The following is a 27268-nucleotide window of genomic DNA, read 5'->3' as shown; positions in this document are numbered from 1 at the left end:
TGTCGATACTACTGAACTGCGGCTGGGGTCGATACAGTAGGTTTGCCTTGGCAGGGCGAAGAACTTATCAATAGGGATTACGATCAAGTGTGTGGCGAGGTAATAAGGACGACTCTGTTGGAGCGCGGGCTATCAAACGGCAACCCTCACTCCAACTCCCCCCCCCCCCCCCGCGATGGGGAGTGCACATCCAGAGACCTATGAATATTGGATGTCTGCTACATTCAGCCCGGCTGATCTTACTTGCAGGACTCTTGTTGGGGCAGAATTTTTCATCAACCGGCTGATGACATTTCATTTCTTGCTGCCCCTTATGGGGAAGGGCGCGCGCGGAAACCCACACAATTCAGCGACCCAAGGGGCAAAGTTTGGATCTCGAAGTTTATTTTTTTTTAAATTGCCCATTTTTATATTTATTTTTAAAAGAACTGGTTCCACCAAATACTCTGCTTTTTCCATCATTAAAGTGCCTGAACCTTTCACATTGCCACACCAGCTTGCCCTTGCGCGCGAGGGAGGGGGATTGAGCGCATCTAGGAGGAATCCCTTTTGAAACCGCATCCAAGCCACTTCCCCTGGGTAGTCTAAAAGGGGCCGGGGAAGTCGCTCATTGAATATGCACTGTAAAAGTTTAACCGTGGTTGCAGCCGTGGGTTCAAAATTGCAAAGTTAAATATTTGTTTTTAATTTTCTGGCTCAGAAATTTTAACTACCAGTCAGGGTTCCTCCTGCGGCTGCTCTAATGGGCTTGCATAAATAGTTTTGTTATTACCACTTGTCTGCTAAAACAACATTGGCTTCGCATCCTGACACATCGTATTTAAAATCCTGGCAGCCGGGAGAAATCTCTCATCTCGGGTGTGCGTGTGTGTCGCGGGGTGGGGGGAAGAATGGAAATGAACTTGCTTCCGCATTGAGGGCGGAGGAGGGGAAGAAAGCTAGGTTGATAAATTTATATAGCCAGTCCGAAAAATTAACAAAACACACCGCTTCTATTAGTTTTTAATTAGGGTTTGTGATTTTCGACATGTTTAAAGGACAAGACTGTGTGCTTATGGAGAAATATTTCAGCAGGAAATTTATTTGATTAAATATATCTGCTGTGGGGTGAGATCCTGACCAATTGAAATGGAAATAGGCAGGGACGACTTTCACTACATTCAGTGGGGCTCGGATTACACCGAATAAAGCCAGTCTTTTTAAACAACGTCCCATTTTAGAGCGATTGTCGAACGCCTAAATTCACTATTAGAAATCGCCAAAAAGGCACTCTCATTCTACCTGCGTTTTAGGCGAACTCTTCTAACTGTCCCTCCTGGGCAAATATGGGCTCTATCCTTAAGACATTACTTAAACGCTTTGTTTGAATTTCGGAACGAATCTGGTGTGCACAAGAGGCATGGGAAATGTGAGGTTTTGGCTTTGGCGTTGTATTGCTATTAGAGATGCTTGTGGACAGGTTCTCAACTCAGGGGAGACATCCTCCTCCAGGGCGTGGGCGCCCTTCGGACAAGAAAGGGAGCTGCTTACGAGTAATTCCGGTTGAATTGTGCCCCTGGCCAGTGGCAAAAATCTCCCTCCGAAAGGAATGGGCCGCGGCTGCACACTTGATTTGCTTATTAAACTTAGCTACAATATATATACATTTCAAAGCAACAAAATCGTTTACTGTGTACTCAAACAACCATTGTACAGTAGTAGAAGTTTCCACTGGGAAGCAACCAACTCCTCTCCAAATCACTCCTTCCAAGGCTTGCGCTTCGTTGAACTAAAGTAATTTACAGTTGACTGGCCCTGCTTCGGATGGCGCTGTTGGCACTTTCCAGAGGCCCCGGGCTTTGGGGCGGAATCTGGCACGCACCAACTGTATGTCTGTATACCTCAAGCCCAGTTGAAAAGCTAAGAAAAGAGGGGTTCCCCTCTGCTGATAGTTGCGCAGCAGATCTGAATCTCCGGGAGCAACCATGAGTTGCAACAGGGCTTCTAAGGAGGAAAAGTGGTGCCTTCATTTCGACTGGGATCTTGGGCACATGCGGGGAGCGAGAGTGGGGAGAACAGTTAAATGGTTAAAATGCCCTGCCCTGGTCAGTTCCGTTTGCACGCACGGGCTGGGGTGTCCAGTCTTCCCCTCCTTTTCCGCAGGGCAAGACGCTGCCATACTGTCGATTCTTTTCGAAGCCGGAAAACCATTTGCTTTAAGACTTGGTTAAGACTTGCTTAGGGCTCTGTTGTCTTTCTGCTCCGCCCGGTTTGATCAGCCGATTCTATCGGCCTTTTCCAAAAGCTGGCGGCTGTCATCAAATGCTGGGGCCCCCTCACCCCGATCCCGGCAAGCGACTCCCTTGCTTTGGCCAACTATGCTGGGCAAGCTGTCGGACTGCGCGTTCTTCTTCGCGCACAACCGTGATGGAGATGAGCACTTGTTTTAAGACGCTTTTAAAATACAGTCACAACCACTGGAGCCAGATGCCCAAGACATGCCAGGCAGCTGCGGTTCCTGCAGCTCCACGCGCCAACAGCGCCACTTCCCTCGCTAGCTATGGCGGCTTCTCGCAGAGGCCAAGATCCAGGACCCGGTTAAGCCCAAGTGTCTCGTTTCCAAGGCGCGTGTGACACACCAGTGGCATTCCCGAAAGCAGTGGAGAAAGGGGCTAAGAAGCGATTGTTTTGGGGAGAACGCCGGCTGCCCAAATCGGTACTGCGTCTGCACCTGGTCGGGCTATTGGGTCCGGAAGAACACGTCGGACAACGGGAGAGTTGGGGGGGACGGGACCTGCCCCGTGGTTGAGGGTTTCGCTTTCAGTTCAGCAACTTTCTAGCCCTCGACGTTCAACCCATAAGTCATGAGAGAGATTCTTTTCTTACCCTTCCAGGAGTAACAAATTAGACGGCCCTGACTCCCGCAATTCTTTAATCCGAGGCTTGTTTGCTACTCAGCCGTCAGTTCTGATCTTAGTAAAATCCCTGTTCTTATAATCTACAAAAGGGGAAGTGAAAAGGGTCCTTTTGGGGATGGGGGGTATTATCCCAAGCAACCCAGTGACCTAAGCCTCCACCTCCCTCCTCTTTCTGTGTCTCTCCCCACCCCCGCCCCCCGCCCCAGCTCCGTATCTTTCCTAGGTCAGTGCAAAACGAACTATTAGGGGAAGCTATTGATCGCCCATCGCGAGGGCTCCCCTTCCCTATTCAGCCGGCCCGGCGTAATGAATTCGTCCATTTGAAAACATTACAAGGAATATTGGAGATTGACTGGGAGAGGAAGTGACACTTGACCCCTTTCGGATCCAGCCGCACCCGGCAGCAGAGGAGAGGGGAAAGAGCGCTTTCAAAATACGAGTCTACCCTGCTGGGAGGCAGCAAGCGCGCCGCCGATCTCTCCTCTTCCCTCGCTCCCTCGCCGCCGCCTTTCAGTCAGAGCTAGTGAGTCGGCCAAGCTCAGCAGTCCTGGGTCGGGAAAGGCTGCTGCAACAATGCGCGGCCCAACAACAGCCAAACCGCAGAGAGATTGTGTGGCGGCGGCTGGGTGGAAGCACTTCCCGCTCCCACTCACCAGGATCGTGGCCAGTTCTGGATGGGGCGCAAAAGATGCACGGCCAGGCATTCCGAGAGCAAGAAACCCAGAAGCCTGCGGAGCAAACGATGGCTTCCCTGAGTCACCCCAGGCAGCGGCTTGCCAAGGTCCATCACTGCCCGCAGAAAGGAGGCGGCAACTTGGCTCCTGCCTCTTTGCTGCAGGGAGGAGCGGGTCCTCCACCGGGGTGCCTGGCTGGCTGGAGGCAGAAGCCCGTGCCCTGCCTTGCACGCGCGATGCCCTCACATCCTGCCAGTTCCTCGCTCAGACAAGAGGGTCTTGCTCTCCCTCCCGCCCATTACTCAGGTCGGAGTAGGGCTGAGCAGTTAGGCAGCAATCCTATACAACTAACCTGAGAATAAGCCCTATCGAACTCCATGGGGTCTGCAGAGGATTGCAATGTTGGTGGATTTAGTTTGCATCGCTCGTGGAACCCTCTGCAAACCGTGCATTGTATTTCTGTGTATTGAAAACATGTCCAATATATGGCGGGGTGGGCTGGGCTTACTTTCTGAGTACGGTAATTTGGAGTGGCGCTCACTGGATTGCTTTCTAAAAATAAGAAAACCGCACCCCAAAATACTTCAGGGAGCAAAGGACCCGGCCTGTGCTCCAGTCTACGAGGCTTGCCAGGGTTCTGGCATCCCTTAACAGAGGAGATTTGTTGGGACCCAGTTTCACCCCAGATTTTGCGTCTTGGCCAGGCCTTGAGCTTGCACCGGTTAACTACGGCAGGGAGAGAGGCGTGCAGTCACACTGCTCACACCCCAGCCTTCTGGGGCCTTTTAGCCGTTAGTGGACTACAACTCCCATCGGTCCCTGCAGGGCCTGGCTGTGGCTGGTGGGAGTTGCGCGCGCACGGACATCAACAGGCGTCGGAACTCTGTCTCCTCCTTCCAAGGAGATTTTGGTCCTCTGTATGCATCCAGCCGGGTTATCTGTGGCCAGTGGCGTAGCGTGGGGGGTGCAGGGGGGGGGCCCGGCCGCACCGGGCGCAACATCTGGGGGTTAGGGTTAGGGGGCGCAAATCCATGGGTTAGGGGGCGCAAATCCACGGGTTAGGGGGCGCAAATTACTTGCCTTGCCCCGGGTGCTGACAACCCACGCTACGCCACTGTCTGTGGCAGTACCTCTCTCCTTTTTTGCCAGTCTAAAGGTCAAACTGTACGCTTGATTTTCTCGGCTGGATTTCAGATCCCTTTTCTCCCCGTCGCCCCATCTCTGTCCCAGTCGCGTGTGAACAGAGTTAAACCATTCAGCGAGGCACGCTCGTTCCGTAGAGGGCTCGGATCCGGCGAGTTAAAGCGAGGTCCAGCCGTCCAATTTTGTACAGTCGGGAGGACGCAGGTTGAATTTGTTAAAAGAACATCCCCCCGGTGCTGGTTTTCTTTAAAAAGTAAACAAACACTCGTTTTGGCTAACATTGAATTATCCACTCAGTCTCCTACCCCCCCCAAAGTTATTCTGACTGAACTAATCGACATGACACCTCGTTTCGCAAAAATCCAATTAATTAGAAAGAAAAGCAGAACGTTCTCGCCTCTCTTAAACTCTTCCCCAACCTGCAGGACTGGCGTCAAAAGGGTATTTCTTGCTGTTGGCTAGTAATTTCAGCCCCTCTTCATCCAGGAGACGACACCTATTCACTTCCAAGTCCAATTCAAGGTGCTCGGCCCTATCTTTAAATGCCAAAGAATATCCTTCAGAGCCGCATCGTATCCTTGACAGGGGTGGAAAACCTGTGGTCCTACAGCTGTTGCTGGAGCGCACAATCTCTGACGGTGGTCCATGCTCACAACTGGGGCTGATGAGATTTGGAATCCAGCCATATCTGGAGGAGAACCATGGGCTCCCCACTCTTGTCAAAATCTCTGAGGCCCTTTTCTAAGTTCCTTCCTTAGTGGAGGCACTTTACACAGTAACAAAGGAAAGGGTCTTTTCTGTGGTGGCACCTTGACTTTGGAATGCCTTCCCAAGAGGTGTTGCCGTAACAATATTTTCAGCTTTTCATTTGCCCAGGCAGTTAAAATGGCTAAGTTAATTGTCATTGACGCCTCTCATGTTGCTAATGGATTGTGAACGTTGATGATGATGGTTTTGTATTTGTATTTTTGTATTTGGATTTTGGATTTGTATATATGGCATGAGCAGGTTTATCCATGCCCCTAGGATCTGTTTGGATAAAGGCTGGTCTAGAAATATTTTAAATAACTTAATAATAAAATAAGAAAGTTGTTTGGTTGCTCACCAGAACACCACACCCCTGCCCAGTTCAGCTAAATATTTTGCTATGTGAATCAGCCTGTTTCTGTGACCTGAGTTATCTGACCAGGTACCACTGGAATTTTTGAGTGCACAAGAGGAGTTAAGGTCATATTTTCTTTTTCTTTTTAAAAAATATATGTTTTAATTAAATTTTACATAACAAAATTCAATTTAAACATATCAATCACCTTTACATTTAGGATTCTCAGAATCCCTTGACTTCCATCTGCCCTTCTCTGGTTTCCATTGTCCATTTCTTTTTATTCAACTTATCCTCCCCCCCCCCCAACTTATTGTATCTATTATTAACTTTTCCGGTATATTTTGTCTTTTACAAGTATTACTCTAATCCTGCCAAAGTTTTTAACTGTTTACAATGCTCTCTTAAATAGACTATAAATTTCCCCCCATTCTTTCCTAAACTTCTTCTGGTCCTAGTCTCTGATTCTCCCGGTCAATTTCACCATTTCGGCATAGTCCATCATCTTCATCAGCCATTCTTCCCTGGTTGGAACTTTGTCTTCTTTCCATCTCTGGACCAGTAGTATTCTTGCTGCTGTCATCGCATACATAGTCTTTTCTGCTGTTTCGGAATCCCTGTACCTATAATACCTAACAAAAAAGCCTCTGGTTTTTCCACAAATGTTATTTTAAACATTTTTTCCAACTCATTATATATCATTTCCCAGACTGCTTTTGCTACCTTGCACGTCCACCACATGTGGTAGAAAGTGCCTTCTTTTTCTTTACATTTCCAACATATGTTAGAAGCAGTTTTATACATCTTTGCTAGTTTTACCAGTGTTAAGTACCATCTATACATTATTTTCATATAATTTTCTTTCAATGAGCAGCATGCCATCCAAATCTATTGCCATGACCTTCAAGGTCTAAAATACTTGTGCTTTTCAAAGTTATCCATTCCTTTAGCCAGCAGAGACAGGACACCTCATAATACAATTTTAAATCTGGCAAAGCGAAGCCCCCTCTTTCTTTATCATCTGTTAATAATTTATACTTAATCCTTGGTTTCTTCCCTTGCCAGATAAATTTAGTTATATCTTTTTGCCATTGCTTGAAGTGTCCCTCCCCACTGGCCACAGGTATTGTCTGAAACAAAAACAACATTCTTCGCAATACATTCATCTTTATAACAGATTTTTTTCCCCAACCCAAACTGATAAATTCATTCTTCCCCAAATCTCCAAATTCCTCTTTATCTCTTTCCAAGTTATTACATAGTTATCCTTAATTATATTTATGTTCTTAAGTTAGCCATACACCCCAAAATTTCACCCTTTTAAAATTGTTAATTGCGTTGCTAGTTGTAATTCATTTATACTTTTTTCAGTCATATTTTTAACCAATACTTTCATTTTTTAATTATTTAACTTAAATCCTGCTACCTGTCCAACTTGTACATTTTATCCAGCCCCCTTGGTATACTCAGTTTATACTCTTTGCACCCAACTGTTACACCTTTTATTTCTTTTTCTGGTCTTATATTTCTCAACAGTATATCCAATACTAAAATAAACATTGATGGCGACAGGGGACAACCCTGTCTTGTCTCTTTTGTAATTGTACATATTTCTGATATTACATTATTCACTAATAACCTTGCCTGTTGGTCTGTATATATTGCATCAATTCCTCTTAAAAAAGTTTCTCCAAAATTCATCATCTCTATAATTTTTTTCATGAGACTCCAAGACACATTGTCAAAGACCTTCTCTGCATCCACAAGAATCAATGCTGCCTGCTTTTCATTCCTGACCTCCAGATATTCTATTATATCAATTATATTCCTTGTGTTATCCTTCATCTGTTGGCCAGGAAGAAAGCTGGCTTGATCATGGTGAATTAACTCTTTAAGCACCCCTTTCAAACAGTTTGCCATAATATTGGCAAATTGTTTATAGTCATTATTCAGCAGAGATATTGGCCTATCATTTTTTTACCAAAAGTAAATTTGTGTCTTGTTTCAGGAGTAATGTTATATATGCCTCTTTCCATTATTCAAGAATTTTCCCTGTGATCAGTATCTTGTCCATTATTTCCCTCAATGGTTGTATCAGAAAGTCCTGTAATTTTTTTAATAATATTTGGCTGATAAGCCATCTGGTCCTGGAGATTTGCCTATTTTAGAGTACTTGATCCCTTGTTGTATCTTTTGAATCACTATAGGTACATTTAGATCATTCATTTTTTCCTTCAGAATTTTAGGTAAATTACTTTTCATTAAATATTCTTCAATTATATCTTTATTTTCTTTGCCGGCTTAATATAACTTTGTATAATATATCACAAATAGTCTTCTAATGTCCTTCGGGTGATCTATTATTCTATCTTCTACCTCCAATTTATTTATCATATTTTGTCCTTGCTTCTTTTTTATTGCCAAGCAAGCAAGTTCCTTGGTTTATTTGCAAATTCAAAATTTCTTTGTTTCAACCTTTTAAATTTTCCATTCAATTTCTTTGTTCACTAACATTGAAAATTGTGCCTGTAACATTTTTATGTTATGTTTTATTTTGTCCTTTCCATTCCACTCTTTTTCATTTTTTATCAGCTCCTCTATAATTTCTCCCCACCCCTTCTCGGATTCATTTTTGGTATGCACTTTGCTGAATAAAAAAAGCCTCTCATTACTGCTTTGCTTGTATCCCATACAATATTTCGTTCTGTCCCTTTATGCAAATTCAATTCAAAATAGTCCTTCAGGATTTCCCCCACTTTTTGCATAGTTACTTGGTTGTCTAGAAGACTTTCATTTAGCCTCCATCTGAATGTGGAGTTTTCTTCTCCTTTTAACTCTGGTAACACTGGGTTGTGGTCTGATAAAGTCTTTGGTTGTATTTTGGTTCTTTTTCTCAATGTTAACTCATTTGATAGCCATATCAAGTCAATCTTCTGGCAGACTGATTTGGCTCTGATTAATGGGTATATTCTTTTTCAAATGGGTGTCTAAATCACCAAACATCAGTCAATTTTAAATTCTCCACCAAATTGAAAAAAGTCAGAGGTAGTCTTTCTTCTTTTGAATCCATTTTTCTTATTGTCCTATCCATTTCTAATGAGACTACCCCGTTTAAGTCACCCATTAAAATTATTTTTTGATCCATGAAATCAAACAATTTTTCTTCCAATTCTTTATAAAATTCCAATATTTTATCATTTAGTGTGTAGATTCCAATTATCAATCCCCCCCCACCTTGTAATGTTATCTCATTAGCAATCATTCTTTCATCCTCATCTTTAAATAGCTGTTTGGGGTTGTATTTGTCTTTTACATAAATTACCATGCCTCGTTTTTAGAATATTAAACACCATTTCATATCAACAGTCAAATAATGCAAACTATCAACTGCCAGGTATCAGATAGTGAAATCAAACATCATAACCAATATTGTGAAAACATTCAAAGAACATTCAAGCACCTGGAATTTGTTTGGTATCAACCTTTATAAAGGATAAAGCAGGGTATAAATTCATTTCAGCTCCATGAACCCCATTCAAAAGTCTATGAGAGATGCTCAGAGGCAATTGTAAGGGCCTTTTGGGGAAATGATCACATTTAAATGAACTTCTCCCCTTTCACATTTAGCTGTTCCTTAAAGAAGGAAGGTGATCTGGAAAATCCCCATCATGGCCTTCTTAGGAAGGAACCCACCACTGACCACCTGGGGAAATCTTCTGGAGCGGAACTCATATTACCTTAACTTGGGGGGGGGGGGGAGAGAGATGTATGGAAGCTGTAGGGAAGTAGCAGCAGCAGCAGCACCACCCCCTCCTCTTCCCAGAGCTGAAATGTTCATTTCCAGGCTGATTAATTAGAATGATGTTGTGCCCCACCCTCCCATCATTATTAGCTACACTGGCTTCTGATTAATTAGGCACTGGAATTTGGAGTCATATATTCGTTAGCAGATTGCCTGATTTTGTTTTTCTAAAAATATCCATGGGGGACCTTTTCCTGAGGAGCTTCATGGAAATTTTCTAACACACACCTCCTTCCCAGCTTGTTTTTTCTTCCTCTTTCTGCAAACTGCTTCCCCCAACCAGCAAGGAACCATCCTAATGACTGGAGAAAGGCAACCAGCGCCTTTTGTGCTCTTGAGGCACTCAAAGTCATTTTTGTCACGTGGTTGCAGAGAAAAGGAGGACTGCTCTCTTTAGGGCTATAGCCATGACCATTACCCAGAACCATCCAAATGCCACAGATCAAGGGCCAGGTTCCTAACTCGCAGGGAAGTCTACTTAAGGAGGGGATGCACGACTGCCTTCTTCAAGGGAGATTGTACTGCTCCCTTCTCAACTGAAGCATCCCCCTGGATCCATCTAGTCAACCCAAGTTTTATCCCCTTCTCTGGGAATGATGAGAGTTGGCATACAATAGCATAGCTTCCCTACCACTGGTCTACCCAGTGGCACAAAGTCAAGAGATAAAGCCAAAAAACAACAGCTGGAGAGTATCTGTTAACCATTTCCATGGTTCACTTCATCCCATCTTAAGTAACGGGGGGGGGGAGGGGCTGTATCACAATTCCTACTTCTGTTCTCTGAAGCCATTGACAAGAAGCTGATAGGCCTATAATTAAGTTTGGTTAGTAGCTCTGGGACACCCTTTGGATGTGTTTGGGAATATTGTCTGAATTCCTATGTGAGCAGCTGTTTGCTTGGTGGCATTTATATCTCCATAATTTGCCAGTAAACTGAAACCACCACAGGATAGCAGGAGGTGTTTGCCAGGTGCTAAAAGTGACACCAGAAACCAGGTTGATGTCCTTGGTGGCGCAGGCCCCTTTCCCTCTAGGATGTTTGGGGTTCATGTGATGCCTTTGGAGAGGCAGCTCAGGAATACTGGAGCTTAAACATCTTCCTTCCCCACTCCAGGTGTTCAAGCTGCTTCTCCAACTGACCAGTACAATGAAGCAAGACACATTTCTTCTGGATCCAAGAGTTTTGCAGATCAGAGAAGAATATGCAAACATTAATTTTTTTTCCAGAGCCCAAAGTGTTACTGAAGCAGTTACTGAAGCAATTAATTTTTTCTCCCCTGGTAGTCCCCACCCATTAGTAGTCTCAGTACAGAATAAATCTTTCCCTTTTGTAATCTTTCCCAGATGTTTGCTATTCATTTCTTTCTATTGAAGCTTCTGCTTCCAGAGGGCCTCCGTTAAAACGCATTTAGTCAGCAGGTACAACATCTGCCACATTCTTCTTCACCTGTGCCTCCAAGGTAAAGCCCCTTGCTTTCAGGCTTTGAAATAAGCATCTATTTCCCCCCTTTATGGGCTATGTACACAATGACTTGCAATTAATTTCAAAACCAGACTTTTCAGACAGGCCAACAGATTGCTCAGTTAGGGCTGGGCTCGGTTCAGCTGCTGATATACAGCAAAGGTGAAGGGAGACCAATCCTCACAGTGACTTCTGCACCACCAGGCCAAAGGGCATTGGGGTCTTCAGCACAGCACAATTGGGCCTCCCTACATTATCCTCACAAGAAGTCTGTGAGGTAGGTTAGGCTTGGAGGCAGTGCCTGGCCCAGCGTCCCCCAGTGTATTTCATGGCAGAGCAGGGATTTGAACCCAGGTCCTAGTCCAACATTCTAAACACTATGCCACTGGCTCTGTCACACCACAATACTCATTCTCTCTTCTCTATAGCATGGAAGTATTAGGTTATATACAGCTAGGAATCCCCCCCCTTCATTTCATGTTTTATTGTAAACATTGACATTTCAGTAGTTTGGTGGTCCTGTGAGAGAGAGAGAGAGGAGAAAAGCTATCCATACTTGAGGTTTTCATGATAGTATGTTTTTGTCTGAGCCATTTGGTTGAAAAATAAAGGGATTAGCATTGTGTGCTTTGCAGAAGACAGATTTTGTATGAGTTCTTTGGGCACCAGGTGACAGGAAGCCCTAGGACCCTAATGAACTGCCATTTCCCCTTCTTTACTGCACTTTCTCTGTTTCAAACAGCTATGTGGGAGACAAGAATCCAACAGGTTAAACATTTTCTAGAATGGCAATTATGGAGAAAGCTTTCCATTGAACAGGAAGCCTAGAAAGATTGAAAAGGACTCTGCATGGTTAACTGTGTTAAAGAAAGCATTCCCTTTGTATTTTGGGAATGAAGAACTTTTGCACAGATCAAACTCTCTGTAGATGTTTCAAGCTGACATGGACTCAATTAGTCACCAGAGGGAGCTCTTGCAAGCTGAAGAAACATTAGAATGATCATGACAAAAGGTTTCCCTTCATTTTTATCAAGTTAAACCTACAGGCAAATATAAGAAACTGCAGGGCATGCCATTTCAGTTGCTCAGTCAGAAGGGGCAATCTGCTATTATGATATCCATGGGCTATACCAATATTCTTCAGAATGGGAATGAGATAACAGCACTGAGGCTTTCTTGCAATAAATGGCTAGCGAAGACACCTCTGAGGGCCAGAATACATTTTGCTGGGTTGCCCTTTAAGAGGTGTTGTTCAAGGACAAAGCTCTGTATGTCAACTAAGGTTTTTAAGTTCATAAACACACCAGTTGTGAACTTCATAAACAACAAATGCTTTTCAGGGTGTAAAAAGTATTCGACAAAACCAAGACGGACAGTCATATCCACACCTGTTTAAGGCTGGTTTTAATTTTTCTCAGGGACACAATCGTCTAGATATTGCTGGACTACATCTTCAAGCAGCCCTTGGCAGCAGAGCCAATGATCAGAAATGGTAACAGCAGTCCTACAACTGGAGGGCCACAGGTTCTCCCACTGGAGACTGGTATTGGTTAGGACATCTGGCCTTGCCCTACTGTTTCCTTAAAGCATTCAGTTAGGAAGGCTATAGCCTTTTCTATTCCTGGTCTACAGCATTTGTTGCCATAGCTAGTGTGTATATGTTCAAACTTAGTTACCTATGTTTGCTTCTTGTGTCCACTGGCCTCCATCAGCACTTGAATATAAAACTTCTTTCCAACAGCGGTGGAAAGTGAGTTTTCTTCCTAGCTGTTCAAGAAAGCCAGTCCTCCTTAAGTAATGGCAGTATGGTGTTCCTAGCTGATGGGGTGAGAATAGCTATCTCAGAAAGATGCAATTTAGGCAGATACCTGGCAGCCAGCACCACTGGATTATTTAGCCTGGTGAGACACGCAGCTTGCTTCCATAAGGAAAATAGCCTCCATGGACTCTTCCTCGAAAATACTTCCAGATTTGCGGAGTTCGTAAACCAAATTGTTTGTAAACAGGACTGTTCTTAAACCGAGGTACCACTGTACACAAGTTAGATGCCAATACGAGATAGAAAGACTGTCCTTGGGCATCTGAGTAATAAGTTTGTACATAACTAAACTGCCTCAATTTGGATAAAGATGTAGAGCATGCCATTAGATAGCTTGATAGAATGCTAATTGTGGAGCTACCTGCCTCTTCACAGCTGAAAAGGCAGTTAAAATGAAGTGTTTGAGACAAGTTATTTAAGGTTTTAGCACTTTCCCCGTCAGATCATTCATTGCTGTCGTTCAAAAGGATTATAATATCTAAGTAAACAAGAGACAGAAATGGTTGTTTGAAACCTTTAATTTTTTTTAAAAAACCACCACTCACACACATTGTTGAAAAAAACTACCGAGTCTGAGAATCAAAGGATTCCAACCCAGAATAGTGCAATTCTCCCCCAACACATATTTTTCCATATAACACAAATTCTGATCACTTTGGTTCAGATACTTACAAGTATTGGCAAGATTGAACTTCTAGTGTATATTTTGGCTGTCTTGTCAAAACACCAATTTACAAATAAAATACTTATTGATTTCATGATTACATATTTACAGTTACAATTGTCCTCTTTAGTTACATGGGGTACTAAGGTGTTGACATGGAAAAGTAGTTATTTGCCTCCTGTGCCACAGTATCTCAAACTAAACTTAGAGAATACGGTGGCTTTTGTCTTGCAGATACATTTTCACGTGGGTATATTCACTTGAGAAACATCATTGGACTATTTAGATTGGTAAAGAAAGGGTTTTCCCCAAACCTTTTAAAAACCAATAAAGGCTGCACTTTATTATTCAGTAATACCACAGACTGTAATAAACGTCCTTCAGTGTAGTTTGTACCTTACTGCTTCAAGTCTTCCCTATCTCCCCTTTAAGAACAAAGAAACCACTAACATTTTTTAGCATTTTCCAAAAATATTTCAGATAGAGTTGAATGAGCACTCCTTACCTCACCTACAAGATGATCTGAAATGAACTCCTGTGTGCAACGAGATGGGAAAGTTGTTCCCTTACCTACCTCCTTCTGTCATCTTGTATATCTGATTGCAGTGTGCAAGGGGACTATGAAAGGTGTAGCTCTCTGGAGGAATGCTGCACTGTAAGGGCTAGTGGAAATATGAAAACAATTCTCCTCTAGCTTGGATTTTAATCCCATCAGGAGAAGAATTTCAGAGCTTGAAAATCTTGCTTTTCCTTTGCAGTAGGCTTTTACAAACCCATAAGCCCCTGAAGTTGATTTCTAAGCATCCCTAGGGTTTTTGGACAATGATTCTCAAACTATGCTCCTGAGAAGGCACAACACACCAGAGGTGGTAGGAATTCCAGAGTGGGGAAAATATATTGCAGCAGATAGAACCACTTTCCTCCCAGCAACAGAGCATAGTGTGGCAGTCACCTCAACTGCTATGGTAACCATGGACGCTACCACATAGTAGGCAATATATGGGAGTTTTGGAACAGAGACAGCTCCGCACCAGATGCCTGGTTTTTGGAGGGAGTCCAATATGTTTAGTCATTTCAAAAGCCAGCATTACTACCCCAGTCACAGAACCTTAGAACCACAGCAACAAGATGCATCTATATTGCTGTGTATAAGGATTCTGTGTACCCACATACCAAAGATCCAAGGGCTATCAGTAGGATGGGGGACCTGGAAGGTGCAGAAAATTAAGAAAGAGACCAGAGTTCAAACAGTTTGAGAAACACTGCTTTTGAGGAGGTTTCCTTGAACATAAACTGGAGGAAGGGTTTGTTTAGACTCAGTTTAGAACCTAAACAAATAAGAAGCCGCAAGAAGCTAAAACAGAAGAACGTCTAACTGCCTATTACAGAAAAATAGTCAGAAAGAGTCCCAGTTGTACACCATATCTACAAGACTGGAGTATTTCTTTTAAGACCAGGGTTTAGTAGACGATACAAACTAGCATTACTAGATAAATTATTGCTGATTTTTGCCTCCATGCAGCATTGAAATGAGTTCAAAACTCTTCTTCAATATCACCAAGAAATACTAAAGAGGAGACAACAAGGCTCAGATTTCTCTCAACTGTACATTGCACTTTACATTAGGTCAGCTGTTGTCTATATTATTTGAATGAATATTGTGCTCACCATGAAACTACTAAGAAACATCCAACGTGTATTGTAGTGACAAGCACTCTTCCTTACAAGGCAATCACAGATTGCAAGTTCTATAGGGTTGCGAAAAACAAACACTAAGCAGTGATCTGCTCCAAAACACACTGTAAAGCAAAATTCATTTAAGATAAGCCTTAAGTAACACTGTTGGCCTGCTCTGCACCTGTCATGGCCTCTACTGCTTGGGCCCTGAAACTAGTCCAGTTGCTATATAGTTTAACAGGAATCACATAGGAATGCCCTCCTCTTAGGCTGGTGTAACACTCCGAGGACAGGCTTATCAGTCAAGTCACTTGAGGGCCTGCCCAACAGAGTTGCAGTGACATACATTACTGAGCAAAAATCAATTTTGGCTGTGTGTATCCAATAGCAGGGAAGTGGTAAGGGACCATGCTATCAGTTTGATAAGCAGCTGACAGACCTATTGCTTTTCTGTCTGCAAGATAGTTTGCTTCCCACTTCCAAGGAGAACAGGTTTTCAAAAACCACAAATCAAAGCACTTCGGATAAGTACTCCTGTGCAAAGCACACTGAAATAGGTAGTTCCTTACACGTCTCTCCTTTATTTCAGTGGAGAAAGCGAAGAATGTTTTCCAAGCGAACTGTGATTTGTGCCTATAGTTATTATTCCTTCGTACAACATCTGAAGGATTGTACCTTTTACTCTAATCGCCTTCATTTTAAGGCAACCCTATGTTAAAAGAACATTTTGATAAATACTATTCCTATTAAACCCATCCATGTACTCCACCTTTCAGCACCAACCAACTTTCTTTGGGCACTTGTACAAAGCTTGTAATTATAAGTTTTGTTTCAAGGCTTTGAAATATGGCAGCTGGTTCAATGACTTCCAACAGGAACCTAGCACTTGGGAGAATGGCCACCAAGCATGGACTTGCTATGCATTATGTCTGTACTGACTTCTCCCACAGAACAGTCAAACCCAGAGGCTTCTAGGAAAAAACATCAAGGTAACCTCTTGGCCGCTCTAAGGTGAATAAGCATCTTTTCACCAGTCATTTGCGCAGGAAGCTCACGCAGGTTATTCAAGAAGAAAAAAATTCTAGTTCAGATTCAAGAACTGATCTTCGCCTGCCTTCAGTGCAGATCCAAATATTTAGTCACTGTGAGGCTTCTCAGGAACACCCTGTGGTCAAAACCAAAAGTGTTATTGCAGTTTAATGTTTAACATTATGCTGAAACCTAGCTGCATTCTTGTAAACAAGCTAAACCTGCACCAGCAGTTGGTACGTCCAGGAGAATGGGGAAGAGACTTACCATCACTGCCCTCCCTGACATTTGCCTTTTGCTACTGTATGCCTCTGGAGTAAGGATATGGGAGCCAGATATGTGGGTACCTGCCGCCACAATGTGGATGTGCTATGTCATACGCACACACCTGCATGTAGTGCATCATGTGATGTCATGTGCACTATGTGCAGGTGTGTGTGTGTGACATTGCACATCCACGTTGTGGCGGGGGGCAGCTCCTCTTCTTCCTCCTCCTCTGCAGCCAGCAAGGCACCCTTTTCTGTGGGGAGGGGCTCGGACTTGGAGGCAGAGAGACTCTGCCTTCGCTCCTGAGCTTCCCCCACTGGAAAAAGGTGTATTGCTGGCTGGCTACGGAGGGTGGAACTGAATTGCTTCTCTCTTGGAGGCAGCACTGCTGCCACCTTTTCTCATTGACATTGTGGGTGCCAGGTCCCCACAATTATATTATTGTGGGTGCTCAAACATCCATGGTCCCCTGGAGTTGGTTCCCATGCACCCAAAAGACCAAGGCTAGGATGATGTACTTCAGGTCACGTAGGTCACGCCCTCGTAAAGTACCAGTTACCCTTATTAGTCACCAAATAACATGTTCTGCATACAGGTTTAACACTCATCAACTTAATTTCCCTTTTTAAAACGGCTAAACACAGATTGTATGATAATTACCATAGCTAGCTGCCGTCCTATGTTTCCTACAGTCACACCTCCCGAGAAAAATATGCATGGTAACCAAGACCGGATGTAAAGGAAATCTGGGGATGTATACCTAAAGAAAGATATAAGAAAGTGAGACATGCCTTCAGTTTTAATATCTGTGCAACAAGGTTTGTCTTTTAATATGAACACTTAGCTATGCTGGAACATTCTGTGAATTTCGATATTGCTATCTTACATTTTGTCAGCAGAATTAAATATCTGATTGTAGAAGGTACAGTTCTATTTGTACAGTCACATCCTGTATTATTACCACAGGGGTGGTGAAAGGGATTAAACATCTCATGCTGTGTAAATAGGGAAAGCTTACAGAATGCTTAGAGGGATAGAAATTGAACAATTCATGTCTTCTCTGCACAAATGTCTCTTTCCTATTTTCTCAATGGAACACACCTAGAATGAAGCTTAAAGTGATCCAGGTAAAAGGTAAAGGTACCCCTGCCCATACGGGCCAGTCTTGACAGACTCTGGGGTTGTGCGCCCATCTCACTCAAGAGGCCGGGGGCCAGCGCTGTCCGGAGACACTTCCGGGTCACGTGGCCAGCGTGACATCGCTGCTCTGGCAAGCCAGAGCCGCACACGGAAACGCTGTTTACCTTCCCGCTAGTAAGCAGTCCCTATTTATCTACTTGCACCCGGGAGTGCTTTCGAACTGCTAGGTTGGCAGGCGCTGGGACCGAACAATAGGAGCTCACCCCGCCGCGGGGATTCGAACCGCCGACCTTTCGATCGGCAAGCCCTAGGCGCTGAGACTTTTACCCACAGCGCCACCCGCGTCCCCACTTAAAGTGATCCAACCACTTAGCAAAAAGACATTGTAATCTTGTACAAGGCAGCAGCACACTATCATTAAGACAGAGTGGCTTATAACTCTCATTTTTTTAGCAGCAGAGTGGGCACACACCTTTGCTTAAGAATGCAAGTCAAATTTAACTAATTATTACTTTAAAATAGTTAGACAATTTAAAGTCACAAGATGGGATACTTACTGATAAACTCCATTATAGACAAGGAACTGTGTAATCAGAGTAGCTACAAAAGCTATTGTAATTCCAAGACCAAGACCACTTCTTGAACGATCAAATGTCCACCAGAGACCCAGTGACAAAGCTGCCAGGGTCAAAGAGAGTTGGATATTGTTTGCAAAATCCAATTTCTGAGAAGAAAGTTAAGGAAAATTCTGCAGCCTTGAAGTCTGACAAGTTTCTTCTTGCTCATCATAACAATCTTCAGACACAGCCAGATTTAGTTTTCTGCTTCAGTGCTGTTAGATGGTGTCTACACCATCACCCCTTTCACATTTTATTTGTCTCTTGTGTTGCATACATTCCTCTTTTGTACATGTATACCTGTATATGCAGTATACAAATGCAAAAATCACTTCAAGCAAGGGTCAAAAGTAGCAAATGGGTACCATTAGCCTGCAGGGGACAATTTTCCCCATAGCTTCTGTCAAGATGTAACGAGGACCATTGCAAGTAAATTAGTGCCTCTTCAAATAAGGTGCTAATTTTCTTGTAATGAAATTCAAAGTGAACTCCTGGGACATATTTGAAGGAGAAGCTAGTGCAAAAAACACTAACAAGCTTTATTTGAGAAAAAGGCAAATGCTACATATTCATGCATGTGCCCTACTCGACTCTACTAACAAGTGAGGATTTGTGTGTGTGAAAATTTCAGACCACCGATTGAGTGAAGTCTGTGACATAATCTAATTCTATCCCAACATCCCAGATCTGTTATTCTGCTAAACAGGCTGGGCTGTAGCAAACTAAGTTTTACTCTGAGTAAACCCACTTGAAATTAATGGACACAATTAACGTAGGGTCTCATCTGAGTAACTAATGGAAAGGATTACTCAATGGGTCTACTCTGAGTAAAATTTAGTTGGCTACCACCTGCTCTTTTATTTTAAATCTCCTTTTACTCACAGCACTACTAATTTTTTGTGTGTCTTATAAACCACCCTAATCCTCAAGACCTTTTAGCTACCTTAATGGAGAAATTTGTGTTAACAGCAGCTGCAGCCCTAAGAACAGCAAATGCAGCTGATACAATCAGCAATGTCCTACTTGCCACTATCAAGCCCTTGTCTCACTATGGGCAGACAAGTGGTTTCTTTGTGACAGTCCAAGAAGCCTTATCCCAGATCCTTCAAAGCATTTCCTAGTACAGGACGTTGCTGTGAGACACACAATCCATTTCAAGTGACTATTCTAGAGGCACAAGTCCAGAAATAAGGATTTCAAAATGCAGTCATTTCTCCACATTCATGCTGAATTTCTCCACATTTCGGTTGAAGTTGGTCAAGTATAGACTGACAAGAACTTTAAAAATAAATTCCATTATAATTACACCAGATATGGACATTAATCACATCATTCTAAGGATACAGCACTTGCATGGTTAATGCCGACAAAGACTGCTATACATCGCATAACACTGGCCCATTCTCGCTTGAATTTGTGAGGCTCACCAAGATGACTGTCAATGCAGGGATACAGCAGGCCAATAACAGCTGTAAAAGAAAAAGGAGAAATTGTTCATATAGTTTTAATATCCAAGCTGTTGTAAATATAAATCTGTTCAGCACATGCCAAAGTCTTATGCAGACTAGAACCCATTTTCCCTACTGTTGTGTCTGCTAATGATATTTCACAAATTGTACCGTGTTTCACATATTCTTATGTTATGCTTCAAGATGTGGGACTATGGTGGAACATGTATGAATCTTAAAGTTACAAAAGGAACTCATTTCTTCCTGTATATACTACACTGCTTATATTAAAAAGAAGTTTGTTTCTGTTCCTTGGTAGAAAATGTAAGCCTCAGGTAGAAGCAGAATCAATATTTTAACAGTAATAATTAGCTGCCTAGACCAAGAGCCCAAATTTCTTCTGACTTTTTATTAGAGATATTTCACACATACACCCTCCCTTCCTCTGAAAAATATATCCACATGGAACACATTTAAGTACTACTGAATTTTTTAAAAATTCAAAGTTCAGGCATTTGACTTTCGCAGCACTTTTGCTAGTTAACAGGTAAACTATTGGCTGTAGGCACCACTGAAGAATGCATTCTAGAGCAACCAGCCAGTTTTTATTAGCAGAAGTTGCTTCCAATCATTCCAGTCATTCAGATTGTTACAGGACAGTGTACACCAGGGGTGCCTAATGTGTGGCCCTCCAAATGTTGATCAGCTCCACCTCCCAACATCCTTGATCACTGGCCATGCTGAGTAAAGCTGATGGAAGTTGGAGCCCAATACTACCTGGTAAGCTGCCAACACATACAGCAGCTGCTTAAATAGCCTCATCTGGTGACTTGGTTCCCACTCACTGCCACATATAAAGCTATTTTCCACAGTGTTTTTCCCCAGTATGAAGCGTTTCCTTATCAACATGGCAAACTGATGCTGGGCTGGAAACTCTTAATGCCAGACAGAACTATTGCTTTACATGTTTAGTTACAACAACAGGAGTACAGTGGTACCTCTGGTTAAGAACTTAATTCGTTCCGGAGGTCCGTTCTTAACCTGAAACTGTTCTTAACCTGAAGCACCACTTTAGCTAATGGGGCCTCCTGCTGCTGCCGCACCGCCGGAGCACAATTTCTGTTCTCATCCTGAAGCAAAGTCCTTAACACGAGATACTATTTCTGGGTTAGCGGAGTCTGTAACCTGAAGTGTATGTAACCTGAGGTACCACTGTATATTAAAAGGCTAAGTCCATTTCAACTGGCCTCTGAGTGACAGCAGTTAATATACAAGCTAGAACAGGGGTCAGCAAGGCTTACTGGGCATAGGTTGGATCACTCCCGCGGAGATCCTCCGTGGGCCGGACCGGTGCAGCGCAATGTCAGAAATCACGTCTGTGCATGTCTGCGGCACCCGAAATCACTTCTATGTATGCCCAGACGCCGAAAATCGAGCCTGTACAGAAGTGATTTCTGGTGCCGCGGAATAGTCCCTGCGCTGTGCTAGTTTAGAGCAGCGCACGGGGGCTCACCGAGCGGGCGGCTCGGTTCGGGGGCAGCTCATGGGCCGGTTAAATGGCCTCCATGGGCCTTAGGTTGGCGACACCTGGGCTAAAACTTGGTTTTGTTTCATTTCAGAGGGCACACAATACTATGGGACAAACACTGGCTGTTTCTGTGTAGCATATCTGAAGTTCACTGCTTTACTCATGATGCAGTAAAAGTACCCCTGCCCGTACGGGCCAGTCTTGCCAGACTCTAGGGTTGTGCGCTCATCTCACTCTATAGGCCGGGAGCCAGCGCTGTCCGCAGACACTTCCGGGTCACGTGGCCAGCATGACAAGCTGCTTCTGGCGAGCCAGCGCAGGACACAGAACGCCGTTTACCTTCCCGCTGGTAAGCGGTCCCTATTTATCTACTTGCACCCGGGGGTGCTTTCAAACTGCTAGGTTGGCAGGTGCTGAGACCGAGCAGCGGGAGCGCACCCCGCCGCGGGGATTCGAACCGCCGACCTTTCGATCGGCAAGCCCTAGGCGCTGAGGCTTTAACCCACAGTGCCACCTGCATCCCATGATGCAGAGAGTCTCATGATGCAGAGAGGTGGCTAAAACTAAAGCCACCCGTTTTGAGAAACACATACATATATATCCTGCTCTAGAGCAACACCTGCAGCCAAAGAGGCAGGTGCCACCCTGCACTAGCAAGAGCTGTTTTGTACTGCAGAAACTTATTTGAAAATTTTATGTTGCCAGAAAATAACATCTCGAATTCAGACAGTAATCAAAAGGAATGGCAGTAGCCAGTACGGTTCTGAGATTGGGTTAAACCTTCATTGGGTTAAAAATCATAGAACTGTAAAGTTGGAAGGGACCCCAAAGGTCATCTAGTCCAACTCCCTGCAATGCAGGAATCTCCGGTAAAGCATCCATGACATGATGAATTTTTGGGGTAGCTTGATAAATTTTGGCTTTTCTCCTTCGTCTTTTTTCTATGTTGCTCTCTTCAAAAGTTTTACCGATTGAGAAGCATGGGTACCCCCCATAAAAATTAATAATCTGGAAAATATTTGGACTTTATGATGTGTATTGATATAATTTGGAATAATTGGTATGATATGTGTAATTCGATAAATGGAAACTTAATAAAAATTATTTTTTTTAAAAAAAGTTTTACCAACATAAAGATTCATGTTTACACTTCAAACATTTCTGCCAAGCATTGCAACATTCTACTTAATAGAATACAGCTGTGTTTTAATGCTCCCCTATAGTGCCATTTGAATCCACTGTGTAGTTAAGCAGCAGGAGTTGTTTAACATTCAGCTATTTGTTCTGCTTCTTTATATAACAAAATAGATTTCTATTTTAACTAAGCGTTTTGTCCTAGGTATGCTACAGCTTTTGCAAGGGGGCAGTGCAGGAGGAAATCCCCTTACATTTCTGCTGGCAAATGAAGCTGCTGCAGCTGCTCTCAGAACAGGCAGCTAGCCAAGCTTCACTTCCCATCCTCTGCTGCCAGAACATGTGACTTCCTTGTTTTTGATTCAAGTATGTGGCATGTTCAGGCAGGCAACCAATAGGAGCGAGAACATGCGACTCACCAGTTTCAAAAGGGAACCAATCATAAGGCAGAGAGTGGTGATGAGTCACGCAAGCTCCTGTGCTAAAACTTTGACAGACAATAGCTTGGAGGAAACTCTTCCCTAATTCCAGGGCTAACCACAGTGACAACTCTTAAAGCAGCATCAGCCCACGAAGTAACCTGCTATACATCCCTGCTCTTTCCTAGACGACAACATGCTTCTGCTTAATCCGATTGTTCTCTCAATTTGCTCAGTAGCTAGATGGCATTAACAAAGCATGCAGACTCTTAAGTCATGGCCAATCCTGAAAAGAGTGCAGCAGACTGAAGAAGCAAACCCCAGCAAGTTGCGGGTCTCAAATACCACCCAGCGACAAAATACAACCCAACATCTAGAACTGCCAATGCCTTCTTTCCACAACGATTCCCAAACAACCAAAGTTTAGTCTGGTGACTTACCTGCTGCTGTCCCACAGCAAGGGGGCACCCACCAAGCAGAGGAGAAGATTGTAGAAATGACCTCCTCGGGGAAGAGTGTTACGTTCCTCTGGATCTGCAGCAAGTTCAGCACCAGGGCGAGGAAAGTGCCAACGACAAAGAGCACTAGGCTCCGTTGCACTACGTCCCTGCTCAAGTTCAAACTGCTGCTGGTGCCACTGCCAAGGTTTGAGCTGCTTGGGTTCCGCATGCTGTGACTCACTAGTTTTAGAGGAGAACTCGAGACAGACGAGCTCAACATTTCGCCCACTTTGGCTGCCAGCCCTGTGGCACTTCCACCTAAGGGGGTTCTCTGCCTTCTCCTGGCAGTACAGGAACAACTCCAGGTATGATCTTCTGTTCTGGACACAGGCTTCTCCATGAGATTTCTGAAAGGGGCATCAAGAAGTTATTAGTGCCAACATTAGGATGCAAAGCCAACCATCAAGTATGCCATGTGCTTTATCCGTGTAACTACTAATGGGTTGTACTTGTCTACCATGAGATATAGGAATTTTCTTTACAAATGAGAAGTCAGGGTCAGAAAAACATATGAAGAAAACCCAACAATCCTATGGTCATCTTCAGTACTTTAGGAAGTAAGAATATTCTATAGCCTTGCTTTGGACACTAGAGAATAGTTAAAGAGTTCACTTCCAGGTGAGGTGTGGAAGCCCAAGACAATTTTTGAATACGGGTAATACTCCACTGATGGATAGGATGCACTGTAGTTAATATAGCATAGTAGCTAAGAGAATGAGTTGCAACCTAGGAGGTCATTCATTTAAGTGATATCTCAGTCATGATTCAGAAAGTGACCTTAAGGAAAGAAATCTCAATTCTCATCCCATGATGTTGGGATAATGCTTGTTTACCATGCAGGGTTGTTGTAAGGATTGTTCTCATAATGTATGCAACTGTCATTCTGAACACCGAAAATGCTATATCGCTTGCCATTACTATTACTATTGCAAAACATTCTAAGCAACAGTATATGTAATGGCTGGAGCGCTTGACCAGACTGAGGAAAAACAGGTTCAAATCCCCACTCAGCCATGAAGCTCAAAGTGTGACCTTAGGCCAGTCACCCTCTCACAGTCCAACCTATCACATAAGGCTGTTTCAATGATAAAATGAGAATGGGACAGGGGACCATGTGCACTACCTTCAGCTTCTTAAAAGGAAGGGTAGGAATATCTACCTAGAGCTTTAAACATGCCCCTACATCATGACAAAATTATAAACAAGCATATAATAGCATGTTTTCAGACATTGCACATGAAGTTGTCAATTGCCATACAAACAGTGATGCTTATATAGTGACAAAAATACTGGATCCTTTAGATTCTTATACATATTAAGAGCATCAGTGACCTGGGACAGTTGATCAATACTTATAATACAGATTTTCAATGGCTTGGTCTAATAGCTAAAGAGTTCACAGTTTCATTTTCCCCCTCCAGCAGATTACTAACATCTCCAGTGAGTTGGCCCTTCCAATTCAGAAGAGAGAAAACTTTGAAGTGCCTCAAAAGAGCATTCATTACATACATGATCCAGAATCCATTCTGATGTTGTAAAACTAGACATGCTAGATGATCAAAATAACACATTTTGCTTTATAAGAACCTATTGCTTTCATAGCAATTTATACAAAGCTACAAGCAGCCCTTGTTATTTGTATAGACACAATATGAAGACAATGCCCTGATCTGGGAAAACCTTTAACAGACTACCTATACTGCTGTTAAGATGTCCACGTGCCTATTGGAACTTGCTAGGATCTTCCTTTTGGTGTTTGGGCAGCGGCTTCCAATACTGCCTTCTTTTAAAAGAAAGCAGTTTTGCTACACCTTAAAGACTAAAGTTTTATTATAAAATATGTTAGTCTTTAAGATGTCAAAAGACTGCTGTTGTTGCTGCAGCTGACTAACATGCCTGCCCCTGGAAATTATTTTAGTGAAAAGTTTTATCAACTGGATATTAATCTTTATCCACCTGAAGCTAACATTATTTCTGCTACAGTCCCCTGCCCTGGGAGGGATTACTTGAATTGTATTGCTTCCAGGGATCTCCTACTGCTGGAGGGCAATAGGTCCAATTTTTCTCTAGAATCAATAGCTTGACAATTCTCTTTCCCACATATGAGAGCTGGGTGCAACCCAAACCAAAAGTGCAAGCATTCCTAGACTGCTTTCATTCCTGGAAAAATTTCACCAGAGAGAAACTAGCCTTTCAGAAAGCTAGGAGTATTGAATGCCTATCAGGAGCAACTGATAGTTGCTCTATGATCTGTCCTCTACCCTTGTGTTAGGTTTTTCAAGTATCTATTTAGATCTTCCATCCCCATTTATTGAAAACACTTGGGGAGGACTTAAGTACCCGCTACCCATTCTTTCTGGAGAACTCTTAGATCTTCACCTGTAAAATAATGACAACAGGGTCAAAACTCCCAAGTGCTGAAGATTCACACATCCCTTCCATCTCTAAAAATCACAATCCTATGCATGCATACTTAAAAGAAAGACCCACAAGTCCGTGACAGCTGCTTCCAAGGAAACAGACAAAGAACAGAATCATAGAACTGTAGAGCTGGAAGGGACCCTGAGGGAGGGTCATCTAATCCAATCTTCTGCAATGCAGGAATCTCAACTAAATCATACATGACACGTGGCCATCCCAGGCCTTTTGCCCAGTTTGCTGCCTATGTGATGATTTGTGTGTGCAAGTACTCCAAAACCCACCCTGCCTTCCCCCGGCTCCTACAGATACATAACACCTTCATAGGATATGCCTGTTGCAACCAACCAAGGTGGGGAAGGTGCTGGCAAGCTTTTATCTTCCACACAGCTATATCTGGGGCTCACTACTGCTTCGAGGATCCGCCTAGACGGGATCAAAACGAGGGGAACATTTTCCACCGTCGTCCTCCTCCAGCAGCGGCCAGGCTAGATGACCGCCGAATGTTTTACTGCAAAAGGGCGCCTTTCTTTCTTTTTGTGCAAGGCATAGAGAACAAATGCGGGAGGGGGCGAGAGATAGGGCTGCGTGCTCGCGTCTCCTACTTGTTGGGTATCCCTCCTCCTGCAGGGGCAGGGGCGAAAACGCAGCAAAGGGGCTGGAGGAGCAAAGCTTTGATCCCCAACCCGCGCTCCCCGGTGAGAAGACCACTAAGGAGGGGCGAAGGCCGCAGCCATTTCTCTCCTTCCCCCATCCCCGCCATAACCTCCTCCTCCCCCATTGCTTGCCCGGCCCCGTCAGCACCTACCGCCCGGAGATAGACTCCCCCTGTATAGGGAGGCTCCGTGCCTGGGACTTACGGTCCTCAAGGCACCCGCAGCCGCCTCCATGAAGCGGGCAGGCGGGGGTGGCAGCCCCCCCCCGCCGCCCCTTTCCCCTACCCTTCGCTCCTGCCCGCCTGCCTACCTGCTCAGCCGGGCTCCGTCTCCCTCAGCCGCGCAGCTCCCTCCCTTCTCCCCGCTCGCGCGCCACCAGCGCCTGGCTGAAAGGCTTATAAAGCGGCAAGCCCCGAAGTCACGTTACTCGCAGCCGACCTACCCGCAGCCGCAGGGCCGGCCGCGCCAGAGCCCTCCCTCGCCTCTCTCCGCGGGAGGGGGCGCCGCGGCGCTGACGACTGTATCGGCGGCGGCGGCGGCGGCCGAAGGGGCGGGGGGAAGCCGACAGGGAGCTTTCCTGGGTAGCCCCGAGAACAACATTTCAGTCTGGTGAGGCCGCTCCAGCCAATGGGAGGCAGGCGGCCCATATGACGTCGGGGACACACCACTCGCCCGCCCTCAACTGACAGCTCGCGCGCTGACAGGGCGGGAACTGGGGTTGGGTGAGGTGGCGCTTCCCGCGGGGAGGGGGAGGGACGGGGACGGGTGTCCGAAGGGCGCGCTCGCGACGTGCCGTGGCGCGAGGCGGGTTCGCTCCGCACTGAACGTTCCATCCACAACTGCCAGTTGGCGGGCCTTGCGCAGCGCCTCCT

At 44.4% G+C, this 27268-nt stretch overlaps 1 protein-coding gene and 1 long non-coding RNA gene across 4 annotated transcripts in view; one reads left to right on the top strand and one right to left on the bottom strand.

Moving 5' to 3' along the window:
* The window catches only part of LOC114607742 (uncharacterized), a 166373-nt gene that overhangs the window by 93370 nt on the left and 45735 nt on the right, over window positions 1–27268 (top strand). Inside the window, exon 4 of one of the 2 annotated variants that reach the window (XR_003709217.2) lies at window positions 10733–11131. The exons of the other annotated variant lie outside the window; for it this stretch is intronic. This is a non-coding gene — a long non-coding RNA (uncharacterized LOC114607742). Of the gene's footprint in view, window positions 1–10732; window positions 11132–27268 lie in introns of those variants that run through there. 2 annotated transcript variants of the gene reach the window in all.
* Window positions 13400–27011, bottom strand: INSIG1 (insulin induced gene 1). Of its 2 annotated transcripts, none has more exons than XM_028751171.2 (6): window positions 26839–27011; window positions 23263–23669; window positions 19638–19762; window positions 18234–18400; window positions 17197–17296; window positions 13400–16405 (listed from the first exon to the last, which is right to left on the bottom strand). In XM_028751171.2, the coding sequence occupies exons 1-6, from the start codon at window positions 26994–26996 to the stop codon at window positions 16376–16378; spliced, it is 987 nt and encodes a 328-aa protein (XP_028607004.2). In that variant the 5' UTR covers window positions 26997–27011; the 3' UTR covers window positions 13400–16375. The 2 variants fall into 2 exon arrangements, with proteins under 2 accessions (XP_028607004.2, XP_028607005.2); XM_028751172.2 differs by having other exon boundaries at window positions 26707–26846.

This window comes from Podarcis muralis, chromosome 12 (assembly GCF_964188315.1).
Source record: "Podarcis muralis chromosome 12, rPodMur119.hap1.1, whole genome shotgun sequence".
Taxonomy (NCBI): domain Eukaryota; kingdom Metazoa; phylum Chordata; class Lepidosauria; order Squamata; family Lacertidae; genus Podarcis; species Podarcis muralis.
Note: the sequence above shows the minus strand (reverse complement) of the source record. Positions and strands in the feature narration are given on the sequence as shown.